This window comes from Myxocyprinus asiaticus, chromosome 10, assembly GCF_019703515.2.
Source record: "Myxocyprinus asiaticus isolate MX2 ecotype Aquarium Trade chromosome 10, UBuf_Myxa_2, whole genome shotgun sequence".
Lineage (NCBI taxonomy): Eukaryota > Metazoa > Chordata > Actinopteri > Cypriniformes > Catostomidae > Myxocyprinus > Myxocyprinus asiaticus.
The window spans coordinates 31,465,699-31,477,674 of record NC_059353.1 but is presented as its reverse complement, the minus strand read 5'-3'; the positions used below and the strand labels follow the sequence as shown (position 1 = coordinate 31,477,674).

The following is an 11,976-nucleotide window of genomic DNA, read 5'->3' as shown; positions in this document are numbered from 1 at the left end:
ATATGCAGATTTATTTGGTCCTTGTGACGTCACAACTTCCACAAATTTCAAACGAGCCATTTTTGCAGCTTGGTTTAAATAAATGCTCTTTTTCTATTAAAGGTGGAGTAAGTCATTTTAATCCAATACACTTTTTGTCAAATTCCGTGAATAACTCTTCACGGTCCGTTAACTGTCCGTTCTGTGTGTGCGGTGAAAAAATATCTGGTGTTTGTACACAGCACTGGCTCTGTAAATGGGAAAATAAACAAAGTGGATTTGACCAATCCACACAACACTATTCCAGCCAACCAGCAACAGGGGGTGGTTCATGATCATGCACAAGATGGGGAGGGCAGGGTAGGGGAGAGGAGATGGGGAAATGGGGCAGTGAGTGAAAGGGAAATTCATTAGAAGAAGAAGAGGGACTGTAAATCTGGCTAATGCTAACTTGCTGAACTCCAAGCAGGAGAGATGGCCGAGAAACAGCCCAAGAGAAAAAGGTCAGATGAATATAAAATGAAAAAGAAGTGGTATGATCAGGCAAGGGCTAGGAGCTGCGTAAACATCGGAGAGGCTTTCCAGCGGTGGACAGACCTGCCAGAGCTGAAAGGCCTGAAGACGGATGCGGAGGTTGACCTCTTTCTGCTTGTTGGGTGGGTAACATAAGTTTTGCTATGTTTCACAGAACCAAGGTATGATGTTGTGAGTGTCGCTGTCTGGAGCTGGTGTACTGGCTCTGTGAAACCGTCTCGTCCTCTCTGCATGTTATCTTTGCAACAGCAACTGTAGCAACAGTTTGCTAACCAACTACCTAGCTAACGTTATTTATATTACTTGCTGTGTTGTTGTTTGCTCTATATCATGGAATTTGTCCATACATGTTTGCAAAGCTAACCTAGTTGTTAGTGTCTTTGTCTAGACAATGCGCATGCATGAATTTGGGAGGCAGAGCTTCTGAAGGAGAACTGAAGGGAGGGGTGTGTTTGTTTGGCTGTTAAGTTCAAATATCAACAGTCTTTCTCAGGAATCGCTTACACCACCTTTAAGGATTTAAAGTTTTCAGTTCTGAAACTTACAGTATGTTTTATATTACAATGACCTTTTGTATGTTAAAAGATCATGTCATGAATCCTTTAACCCTTTAAAGCCTGAGCCCAAAATTCCGGTGCGCAACAAGCTACTTTAGTTTTATTTTCAGTCCTACTTTTCCAATAGCATAGCCAACATCTCTTAGAGGACTCTTCAAATTTAGGGACATGGGCTGTGTGGAGTGATGACAAAGGAGGGACTACAGGCTTTAGTGCATGCAAAGGGAAACTTGTGTGAATATCGATACCGCCCAGCTGACGAGCCAGGTTTTCTCTGAAATCTATCTGAGTTAAGTTCACCGGTCTGCGCTCATCCCCTGGTGCTGCATGAATGTGTTGCCATTCCTTAAACAATATGAAACTATTGACGACGGCAGTGTCTATGAAGTGGAAAAAAGAGTCTTCCACCACTTCTGAGTTTTGTGTAGGATGTCGTAAGATTTTATCATTTGGTCTGACCTATCAACACCGCCCATGTTTTTGTTATAATCGCTGATGACAGTGGGCTGGAGGGCTACTTATTTTGTCCAGTCACCATAATTTTTTACAAACCTAGTAATTTCGGTTGAGCCATTCGCATTGTGGAAATTGGAGAGGCATGTAACTGCACGCGTGTCCTTCCACTGAATTACAAGTATATTCCCCTCAATCCTACACCACCTTATATTCCCACGAGCTGTCTTGCGTTCCCATCTTTTGATGTCTTTAAATTCTGCAGCAAACAGTTTACGATTCACCCTGCATGTCCCACAGGCATTAGTTCCCATTTCTAACAACTTAACCATAAGAACTGGGGACGTGTAAAAGTTGTCAAACCAAACATTGTGGCCCTGGTCTTTGAATGGCTGCAGTAACGATTCAACTATTTTGGTGACCAAGTCAGTGACACGCCCATCATGACTACCTGTGTAAACATTAAAGTCGAGAGTATACCCCGAGTCTGATGTTGCAATTACCCATAATTTAAAACCCCACCGAGTAGGCTTGCCCTTCATGTATTGTTTAAATCCTGACTGAGCTTTAGACTTGACCATACGTTCATCTATTGTGATATTTTGGTTAGGCTGAAAGAGCTGCTGGCATTTTTGTTTGAGGTGGTCCATAAGATAACGCAACTTCCTAAGGCGATCCTGATTATCCTCTGTGGTAGGGTCTACAACATGTAGAGCTGCTAAAAGAGCCTTGTAGCAGTCACGTGACATAAATCCCCTTGCCCACGAGCCCTGAAGTGACTTGGCTCCCCAATGACGATGGGAATCAGGGAGAATTCGGGGGTCACCTCCATCCAAGCTCCTTGGTAGCTGGAATATGACGGACAGTTTAGGACGAGCTCCCACCCCTGACGGTTTGTAAAGCTTCATATCTCAGCAACTACAGCCTGAGTAAAAAACAGCATGAAAAAGTCAATTTCTCGCAACATCATATTGGAAGTTGACCGCACAGCCTTAAAGTTGATGGCTAGGTTTAAGTGGGAGAGGTTTTGGTGCCTGTGAATCGATGTCAGAGTACGAGGGATAAAACAAACAGAGTCAGGGAAGCATTTACGCTTTCTAGCTGACTTGGGACCTGTGCGAGAATGGCTAGCCATACCTAAAATAATAAGAGTAACAGTGTTAGTGTTACTGTGAGTATCAATCATATGAGAAATAGAAACAAACAGTACATACACATTCATACATACCCAGTTGATGGTCTTGGTTGGGGATCAGGTTCCATCTCATCCTCCATCTCCTCATGGTCCGGGTCTTCCTGCAGTAGTTCCTGGTCCAGCAGATCTTCCTCCAGCGTGCTCAAGCCCTCATGAGCCATGTCCTCCTCTGCTATGAACCTAAGCTCATCAGCAGTCAGCTGCCTCCTCCTCTTGAGGGTGCTGAGCAGGGAGCCATAGTCTGTATCCATCCCTACAACAGAAAAAAAAGTACAACAATTTATAGCCAGCAGTGTGTTCTTCACAAATCCATGCACTGAATAGTCACCAAAGGCTTGCAGACTAAGCAGAATGTCCAACTGCAGACAGCCCTCTCACACTATCCTTGTGAACATGAAGCTACACAAAATCTAAAATCATGTCTGTGTGATGGATGGGTAAGGCTATCTGCTAAATTATAGAAAGATACCTACAACTTTTTTTATTATTATTATTACATGGAAAAATCAACAAGATAGATAACTTATCTAACTAGCAGGCCAGTTTCCAGGCAGGTCTGAACAGCATAAAAAAAAAAATTAAAAAAAATAAAAAAAAATAAAAAGGGTCTGAACAGCGTCTGCTCTCTGCCTCACATTACTTCAGGTGGATTTTTTACAAGCGACAAAATTGGCCAAAAAAGTTATTGATATTTAGCTAAAAATGTACATAGTATTGCTAGCTAATATTTATTTAGCAAGTTTCACAGAAATTTGCTTAAAAATAGAGGCTAGCTGCCTGTCCGACGAACGCCGACGGTCATGTCATTTTTTCCAGAAATAACTAGCATTACTCCTACAAATAAATGCTTCGTAACTAAAACATTTTGACTTTCAGTAGACAATATTGACAACACATGTTAAATAACTCTTAACTGTCTTACCTCGAAAGATCGCCTCAGTTTTCAATTTGAAGCAGTAAGTCCAACACTGGAGGTAATCTCCTGGCGTGTCCTCTCTGGCTCCGCTCAGGCAAATGGAGGATGAAGCTGATAACGATGCATTTATTATTCACACCCAGTAACCCCTTAACCAATCATATGTGCTTTTAGCTTATATTGTCATGAGTATCTGGCAGTTTTCAGAAATAAAATCGGTAATTGGACGGCAAAGATACTGAGACAGGCTCTCAGACATGGGAATAATTGTTCCCAAATTTGAATGCTCCGGCTGGTAAGGGTTAATCATGTCATGAATCTTTTAAAAACAATGTGTTTTATAGGGGCGCCTGTAAAAAGGGGGCTTTTTACCCCAAATACCATTATTTAACTTATTGAAGTTATAAAACTGAAAATGATAATTAAGTGTTTTGTCTCAAAATACATTTGTTAATTTCAGGGATTTTCACTAGCTACATACTTTTGCAACATTTTTGAAAAATATTAAAAATGAGATTAAACTGTCTTAAAATCAACCTTTAGACATTGCACACAATGATCTCATGAATCGGGAAAATTTTGCAGTGCATAGTGTCAAACAGGTGTTTAGGAAAATGCTGTTGCAGTTCTTTTTGCTATTTAGTGTTTTGGGACAAAATAAAATCAAAGGAGCCTTCTACCTGCGGGGCCTTTAGCCCCATTGTACCCTATGTGTGGCCTAACATTTCTGTATCCAAGGGTTTCATGTTTGTATGCGGAAGGCGAGTTTGATTTAAACCCTACACAGCACCTCATATGTTTATCTAAACAAATGCAGACAGACAGAGTGTTTGGTAAACCTGTTTGGAAATAAAAAAAACATAATTTTTGCAATTCTGTTTGGTGCTAATAGGGGTGCAGAAATTACAGCAGATTTGAAAACTTCACTAACCAGTAGCAGTAGACAATTTATCATTCTCTACAGTCTGTGAAGAATAGCCGATAGTAACCTATAATAACTATGGTTGAAATTTCATCTGAATTGAAAAGTTGTGTTTGTAGCACATAATTTGTAGAGTCTTACACAGCTGTCACTGTTATATTCAAATATTACGTAAAAGTGCATATACATGTAAGATACAGTACGTTGTGCCAGCTTATATGTGCAAGTAAAAGACCAAACTGAAATCTTAAGGTGAAATCTCTTGCACTTTCCCTAACTTTTTTTCTAGTATTGTGAAATGAATATCAGTTTTTGTTTTTGCTACTTTCATCACAAGACAGTGATTGGGAAACCGCTGCTACTTTTCGAACATGAGGATGAGGTACTGTGTGGTCATAAGCCACAGTTGTTATCAGTAGCTCATCTTGCTCTCTGGTACTGCAAACAACCTGTTTTCCCTTCCTAAATTAAAGTTTTCACAACCATACATTTGTTTTCAGTTAACAAACTTGATGCTTAAATCAAATTCTTTTGGTTCTAGTTCTTCTTTTGCATTCAGCAGTATGTGTGCTCCCTGTGCCAGGAGTGTGTTTCATTTATCCTCATGTTTTTAAAGGTGGAAGTTGCAAGATCCTGCAAATGTACCTCAACATACTTGCTGCCACGCTAACTGGGTCAGAGTAGCACAAATATCAGCTTGTGGTTATACGTGAGCAGTATTAACTACAGGAAGAGGTCTTATTGCAGGTGCATAACTCTTATCACTTTTCTGTTAATACTGAAAAAATGAATAAAATGAGTAAAGACATTGACCTTTACACAAACACAAACATTTAGTATAACATTCTTGTTGCAAATTCCTCAGCAAATTTGTTGGAAAAACATTTGCTGCAGAAAAACAATATCTGAATATATATATATTTTTTAATATTTTGCATTATATTTGTAGAGTAAAAAAGACAGGTAAAGTGGGGCACTTTCTGATAATTCACTAGGCTTGTTTGTAAAATATGATCCAAATGGCTAATTTAGGATTACCATCATGTTAATTTTAAGTAACGGAAAAATATACACATATCGATAGATAATTAATCTTAAGTGTCCCACTTTACCTGTATTCACAGTTTAGTTATATTAATTGTGATTACAACTGGGAGAAAGAAAGAAAGAAAGAAAGAAAGAAAGAACGTTTTTGTCATTACCATTTCACTCTACAAGTAACTGCTACCTTACCTCACCCCAATTGACATTAACCAATCATGAGTAAGGGGGTGTGTTCTGGAGTAATTCAGCAAAAACGCTCACTTACTGACTCAGTGAGTCAAACCATCCATTTCAAAGAAAGAAAGAAAGACTGTCAAACTTGCTGTGAGTATCAAATATTTAATGTGACTATTTCAAGGTATTGTTGTGCAGCCTTTTGTGTCACAATATGTTGTTTGGTTACTATGGTTTAAAAATGAAGTACATGCAAATGTTGTAGGATTTGCTTCCTCCTAAAGTTCTATTTCCCCTAATGGTGTTAGAAAAAAAAATTACAGACCAGCCTCCTTTGGAGCTTCTCAGGATGCTACTAAATGACAGCAATGCAAGCCAGCCTTGTGATGTGTTCATCTTCAAGGAGTCTGCACAGATCCTCTTTCCCATTTTCTACTCCCTGGTTCTTATCATCAGTGTTGCAGGTAACAGCCTGGTCCTGTGCATCACCTGCCAGAAGAAACAGAAGATAAACTCAACAACGATCTATCTGATCAACCTGGCCATATCTGACACACTCTTCACCATGGCTCTGCCTGGCAGGATCACTTACTATATCCGTAGATTCGACTGGCCTTTTGGAGATTATTTATGCAGGCTGACCGCCATGATCTTCTACAGCAATACGTATGCTGGCATTGCCTTCATGACTTGTATCAGTGTGGATCGCTACTTGGCCATGTTGCACCGTCAACGATGTCAAAGACTCAGGAAAACCAAGGTGGTGCAAGGTATCTGTGCTCTGGTATGGGTGATGGTTCTCCTTGAGACATCCCCACTGCTCTTCAAGAGCACTATGGGAGAAGAAGACGGTCATCGAACATGCATGGAGTTCTCCAATTTTGATGGACAAAAGATGGCATATGGTCTTCTATTTGCTTGCGTCATTGGGTTTTGTGTGCCCTTGGGACTTATCCTGTGCTGCTACAGCCAGGTCAATTCCAAACTCTCCAGAGCGGCCAAGGAGAACCCGATGACCAACAGGTCAGGAAGTAACAGCAGGGCCAAAAACATGATCCTACTCATTCTGCTGAGCTTTGTGGTGTGCTTTAGCCCCTACCACATAAACATTATGCAGTTTTTAGTAAGAAAGCTGTTCTATGAGCCCTCTTGTGAGGATTTAAAGACTTTAAAAATGTCCCTGCAGGTAACCGTTGCCATGATGAACTTTAACTGCTGCCTTGATCCTGTTATTTACTTCTTTGCCATCAAAACGTATAAGCAGAGAGTGATGAGTCTTTTTAAGAGCTACATTTCTACTTCAGCTTCCTCAAAGAGCATGCAGGAGAACAGCAGCAGTAACACTTGAGAGCCAGTTGTACTCAAATGAAGAAAACCCTGATGGTGCAAAACGCTGAGAAGATGTCCACACATTTGGGAAGATGAGCTTGGATTGTCGTTGTTGGCTGCAGAGACTAGAGAGCAAAATACTTTTTTTTTTTTTTTTTAAGCAAATTTAAATATCTCACTATTAATGGTCTTTAAACTCATGCTATTTTATTTGTTGTGGATTTTTGGCAAAATGTTGTGCAGAATTTATCAAGATCACTGACATTGTGTTGTCTGATTGACTTTTAGTTTGTGCAGTATAGGAGCATATGAATATATATTACTTATAACTTTTTGTGACTCATATACATGTGTAACTGACCACTGTTCCTTTTTTTATGTAATATAATTCTTTCCATGGTTTAAAGGAAACAGTTTGAATTTATTAGTACAAATATATAAATATATAAAATTATAAATATACAATAAGCATATATACATATATTTCTCTTTGATCTTAAAATAGGGCTAACTGTTGATGTTAAATGACATTCAGAGACATAAGAATAATTCATTATGTGGAAAAAGTCCCACATAAAGGTCAAGGAGGCTAGAAAGCAGTTGACAATTCTGAGTAAGCATGAATGATCATGTAGATGTTTGATAATACCTATTAACATTTCTGCACGCTAATGTGTAAATACTGAGATGTGCTCTACTGAAACCTCTTAAAATGTCTATTTTCCATTTGGGAATTAAATGATTATGTATATATCAGTTTATAGATTTATAGACTTATTGTGACTTTTACTCACTGAATACCAATTAAAAACATTTTCATAATAAGTTTGTTGTGTTTTATTTTGCCTATCAACTCTAACTGCCAACCCTACACACTAAAAGATATGAAAAAGATATTTTTTTTTTTTTTTTTTTTTTTTTTTTTTTACATTTTGTTATTAACCCAGGGGAAAGCATGACAAGACTCTAAACACCACAAAAAGAAGCCATGTACCTGTAATCAGAATCACATCTCAGTGTTTCTTAGAATGTCTTGGCACTTACTGTAGTTCAAGCACTCTTCATTGTTCTGATATATGACACACAAAACGGTTACTACAAAACGGTGATGACTTAACCGTCACATTCTTCTGTGTGGGAAGCAGGAAAAAAAAAAAAAAAATAAGAGCACAGCACGTGTGTTTGATGGGTGTATGTGGGTGTTAGATATACACATGTGGGAGCGCTGTTCTTTTTCCTGCATAATTTCACCTGAGCTTCAGAACAGGATATCGACATACCCGCAAGTGCATGAAATGTCTTTTTAGCTGCTACAGGTGGTCTGCTAGGCTTTCTTGTGAATTCAATGAAGCTACACGTCTATAAATAAATGTAGTGACTGTGGCAAACATGTAGCAGGCCTACAAAAAATAAGGAAGTTGGTGGCATGTGGTGTAGGCGTTTAAATCATTTTTGTGAAAAATATCAAAGAACACAATCTGAATATAACAACGATTTAGTTTGCAGATTAAAAATACACACAGAAGCTAGGTAAAATAGGACAGTGTGGCAATAACATCACGTTTTCTCAACCTTGCCGCACACCACACACACACTCATAACTTTTATATTCCCACAATACGTGGTAGAAGAAACACTTATGGGAACAGAAATGTTCAAGATGAGTAAATGCCAACACTTTTTCCATTTTTTATGTCATAAAAGTTAATATCATCAGACCACATGACTACTGATATTTTACATGAAAGGTATTAAGATATTAATATCTAAATATTATTAATCTGTAAAATATTCTATGTTTCATAAAGGTTATTCAAACAAATACTCATGGTAATTATTTTTTATTATCATTAATGCATATTGTTAAATTCATTTCCCTCATCTTATTTTGAAACCGTTCTTGGTAACGTTTGTGAATAATACAAAATATTAATTTCACATACGTGTCATACCTACTTTTTTTTCTTTTTTTTTTTTACAGTTTTCGATTACAAAATTTCAAATACACATTTTTTGTGGGTTAGAGTACTCGACTACAAAAACTTCCTCTCCAGTCTGAAAAGAACATTTATTTTTTCCACCCTGCAAACATAATTAGTGTTCAAATCGGCCCCATAGTGATGTAGGAATAGGGTGTTCATTTGAATATCCCCACCTCCACAACATTCATAATTGTGGCGGTGAAATGATATAGAGAGCGGCTAAGGTACTCCAACTCTGAAAGTGGTACTATTGTTACTGTAGTTTTCTTTTAAAGTCGCGATGAAACGGAAGTAGCGACAGATCTTTTCTTCCATATTTTAATGTACATCCGAGTGAAACGGATTATCGAAAAAGAAAAAAATGTAGGGCGGGGACTTGGTTCTATCTATTGGTTGTTGATTGGATTTTAAGATGTGGGCGTTGCACTCAAAAATGGAGGCATATCTGAATGCGAGCTTGCAGTTGATTGTGGAGAACTACTCTCCTCCAGAAAGCCCACATCTCGTGTCAGTGGCTGTCGGACAGATGCGACAAATGTTTGATCAGTTTAGGCTAGGAAAACATTAGTGATATTAATTATTATGATAAGCAAGGAATCTAGATACACTTACCTTCATACTTTGTGATGTACCAACCATGTACACTGACAGAACATCTGTATCTGTCAGGCACAAGACATTCGCAAACCCCATTTTGTGCTGTGTAAAATTCTGGAAGCACTCGGGTGTGAAATGCGTCGAACACAGCCACAAATTCACCGTTAATCCTTCCTCTTCAAAATGCAAACATTTAAGACAGCGGGCCTGTAACCAAGATAGTCTTGGGATACTGAACAGGGTTTTGTTAGGAAAACAACCGAAAACACACCTCTTTACCATCTTCACCAACATGCGGTTGATGCTTTGTTCAGCTCTATGCAAGGTTGTGGTATTTAAGGAGCAGGGTTTAAGTGGACTAAATGATTGGAGAAGTCTGGCATACTTCACCAGAGGGAAGTCTGTCATTTCACCGGAAGATCAAGTCATGACATTTTGATTAAAGATTACGATGTCAAAATAATAAAAATTAAATAAAACATACGCATGGATGAAACGTTCACAATAAGATCAATAACATGCATTTAGAAAATAGATAGGGTGAATTTTCATTTCATGCTGACTTTATGAAAAGTTTAAGATGCCAAGGACAGTCCCCAGACATTGTTATTTCTGAAACATCAACAATGAGTGGCTTAAATTTATTTAAACAAAGTTTTTGAATCTGTCAATGTGGGACTGACCTTTGTTCGGCACATTTCTCAAAAGATTTTATTGAGGACCATTATGACTCAGGCTTTACAAAAAAACATCAAATATTAAATATTAAAAGATGGAGTAGTGCCATCTATATCCAGGGTTGTGGAGTAATGGAATACATGTAAAAGGAATACGTATTTAAAATACAAAATATAACTAACTGTATTCCACTACAGTTACAATTTAAATCATTGGTATTTAGAATACAGTTACATTTAAAATGTATTTTGATTACTGAAGAGATTACTTTGTATTTTATTGTCATTTTTTTCATTTAATATTTATTCCTTTCAGATGGAAAACATTTATACATATAAATGATGCAATCCAAAGAGCGTTTTTGCAGCGGTGAAACACTTTCTTATGATGTGTTACATTCATACGAGCAGACAGAGAAGAAAGTTTGAAGGAAGTTTGGAGCAGAAATAGAAATAAACCTTGTGTAAATTGTCAGCTTTACGCTAAGCTAATATGCTACTTCTAGCCATTTTACATGCACGTTACCAGACACGATCACGTTGGATCATAATTTCTTTTTTTCTAGTAAGACCATTGATATTAGGGCAAAAATTGTATTCTTGATAATAATTTTTTATTGTTTTCCTGTGAAAATATCTAAAAATCCTTAAAACAAGATCAATTTGATTGATCTTGTTTTAGAAACAACACTGCATAAGATATTTGCATTGAATAATAGCTTTTATACTTTAATATAAGCCAGGCAGGGAAAATGTGATCACTTATGAATACTTGTCATAGTCATCTAGAATCTAATACAGAAGTATATAGTTATATGTAACCTGTCTACTGTCTTTGATACAGTGAACCACCAGATCCTCCTGTTCACCCTGTCTAACCTAAGCTTCACAGGAACTGCTCTTGGCTGGTTTGAGTTGTACCTCAGGGGCAGGGGCCGTATTCACGAAATGTTCTTAAGAAGAAATTTCTTCTTAACTACCATTTTCTTCTTAATTTCTAACTTCTTTAAGTTTAAGAAGTTAACTTAAAAAGTTAAGAATATTTTGAATTTCCAAAAACATTTCTTAAGAAAGTTTTTGTCTTTTTTCTTAAAATAGTTCTTAAGAAAAACTTAAGCAGCATTCAAATTCTCAAAAACAAAAAAACAAAAAAACAATGTTCGTAAAAATCATCGTAAATAACATATTAAAGTTAGGATAAACTCACAGTTGTCTTAAATGCAAAAAGGTAAAATGTTTAATGAATGTACTGGGTTTTTCATGTTGAGTCTCAAGTCGCAATGGGCTGTTTACGTAGAAATGTGATTTTAGACCAAATAATTTAAATGTTATCACCAAATTCAAACAATAAATGTTGTTTTGAAGCTTCTTAATGTGATGACCAATCTTGCTAATTCAAACGAATGCGCTGCATATAGCGCTCTCTCTCTCTGTGATTTTTAGTTCATAGAAACAAAATAATTATAACATTAGAAAGCTGAGACTTTCTTTTTCACCCCAATCCACATCCCTATCAGAGTTGGCCACAGTAGAGACAGCCTCCGCCACCGTTTCCCATTTACCCGCCTCGAAATTTCCAATCTGATATTATTATCAAGCTTCCTAAGGAGAACTTTT

The 11,976-nt window shown here is 37.4% G+C and overlaps 1 protein-coding gene across 2 annotated transcripts; it reads left to right on the top strand.

The window, feature by feature from the left end:
* The first annotated feature begins 316 nt into the window (after positions 1-316).
* LOC127446813 (G-protein coupled receptor 183-like) lies at positions 317-7,901 on the top strand. Of its 2 annotated transcripts, none has more exons than XM_051708055.1 (2): positions 317-635; positions 6,231-7,901. In XM_051708055.1, exons 1-2 carry the CDS (start codon positions 454-456, stop codon positions 7,120-7,122), a joined length of 1,074 nt encoding a protein of 357 aa, XP_051564015.1. In that variant the 5' UTR covers positions 317-453; the 3' UTR covers positions 7,123-7,901. The 2 variants fall into 2 exon arrangements, with proteins under 2 accessions (XP_051564015.1, XP_051564016.1); XM_051708056.1 differs by lacking the exon at positions 317-635 and adding an exon at positions 5,897-5,924 and having other exon boundaries at positions 6,083-7,901.
* The last annotated feature ends 4,075 nt before the right edge of the window (positions 7,902-11,976 follow it).

Coding starts and splice junctions, on each gene's coding strand:
- LOC127446813 (XM_051708055.1), top strand. CDS start 454: ATGGCCGAGAAACAGCCCAAGAGAAAAAGGTCAGATGAATATAAAATG. Junction 636..6,230: donor GACCTCTTTCTGCTTGTTGG/GTGGGTAACATA, acceptor TCTTATCATCAG/TGTTGCAGGTAACAGCCTGG.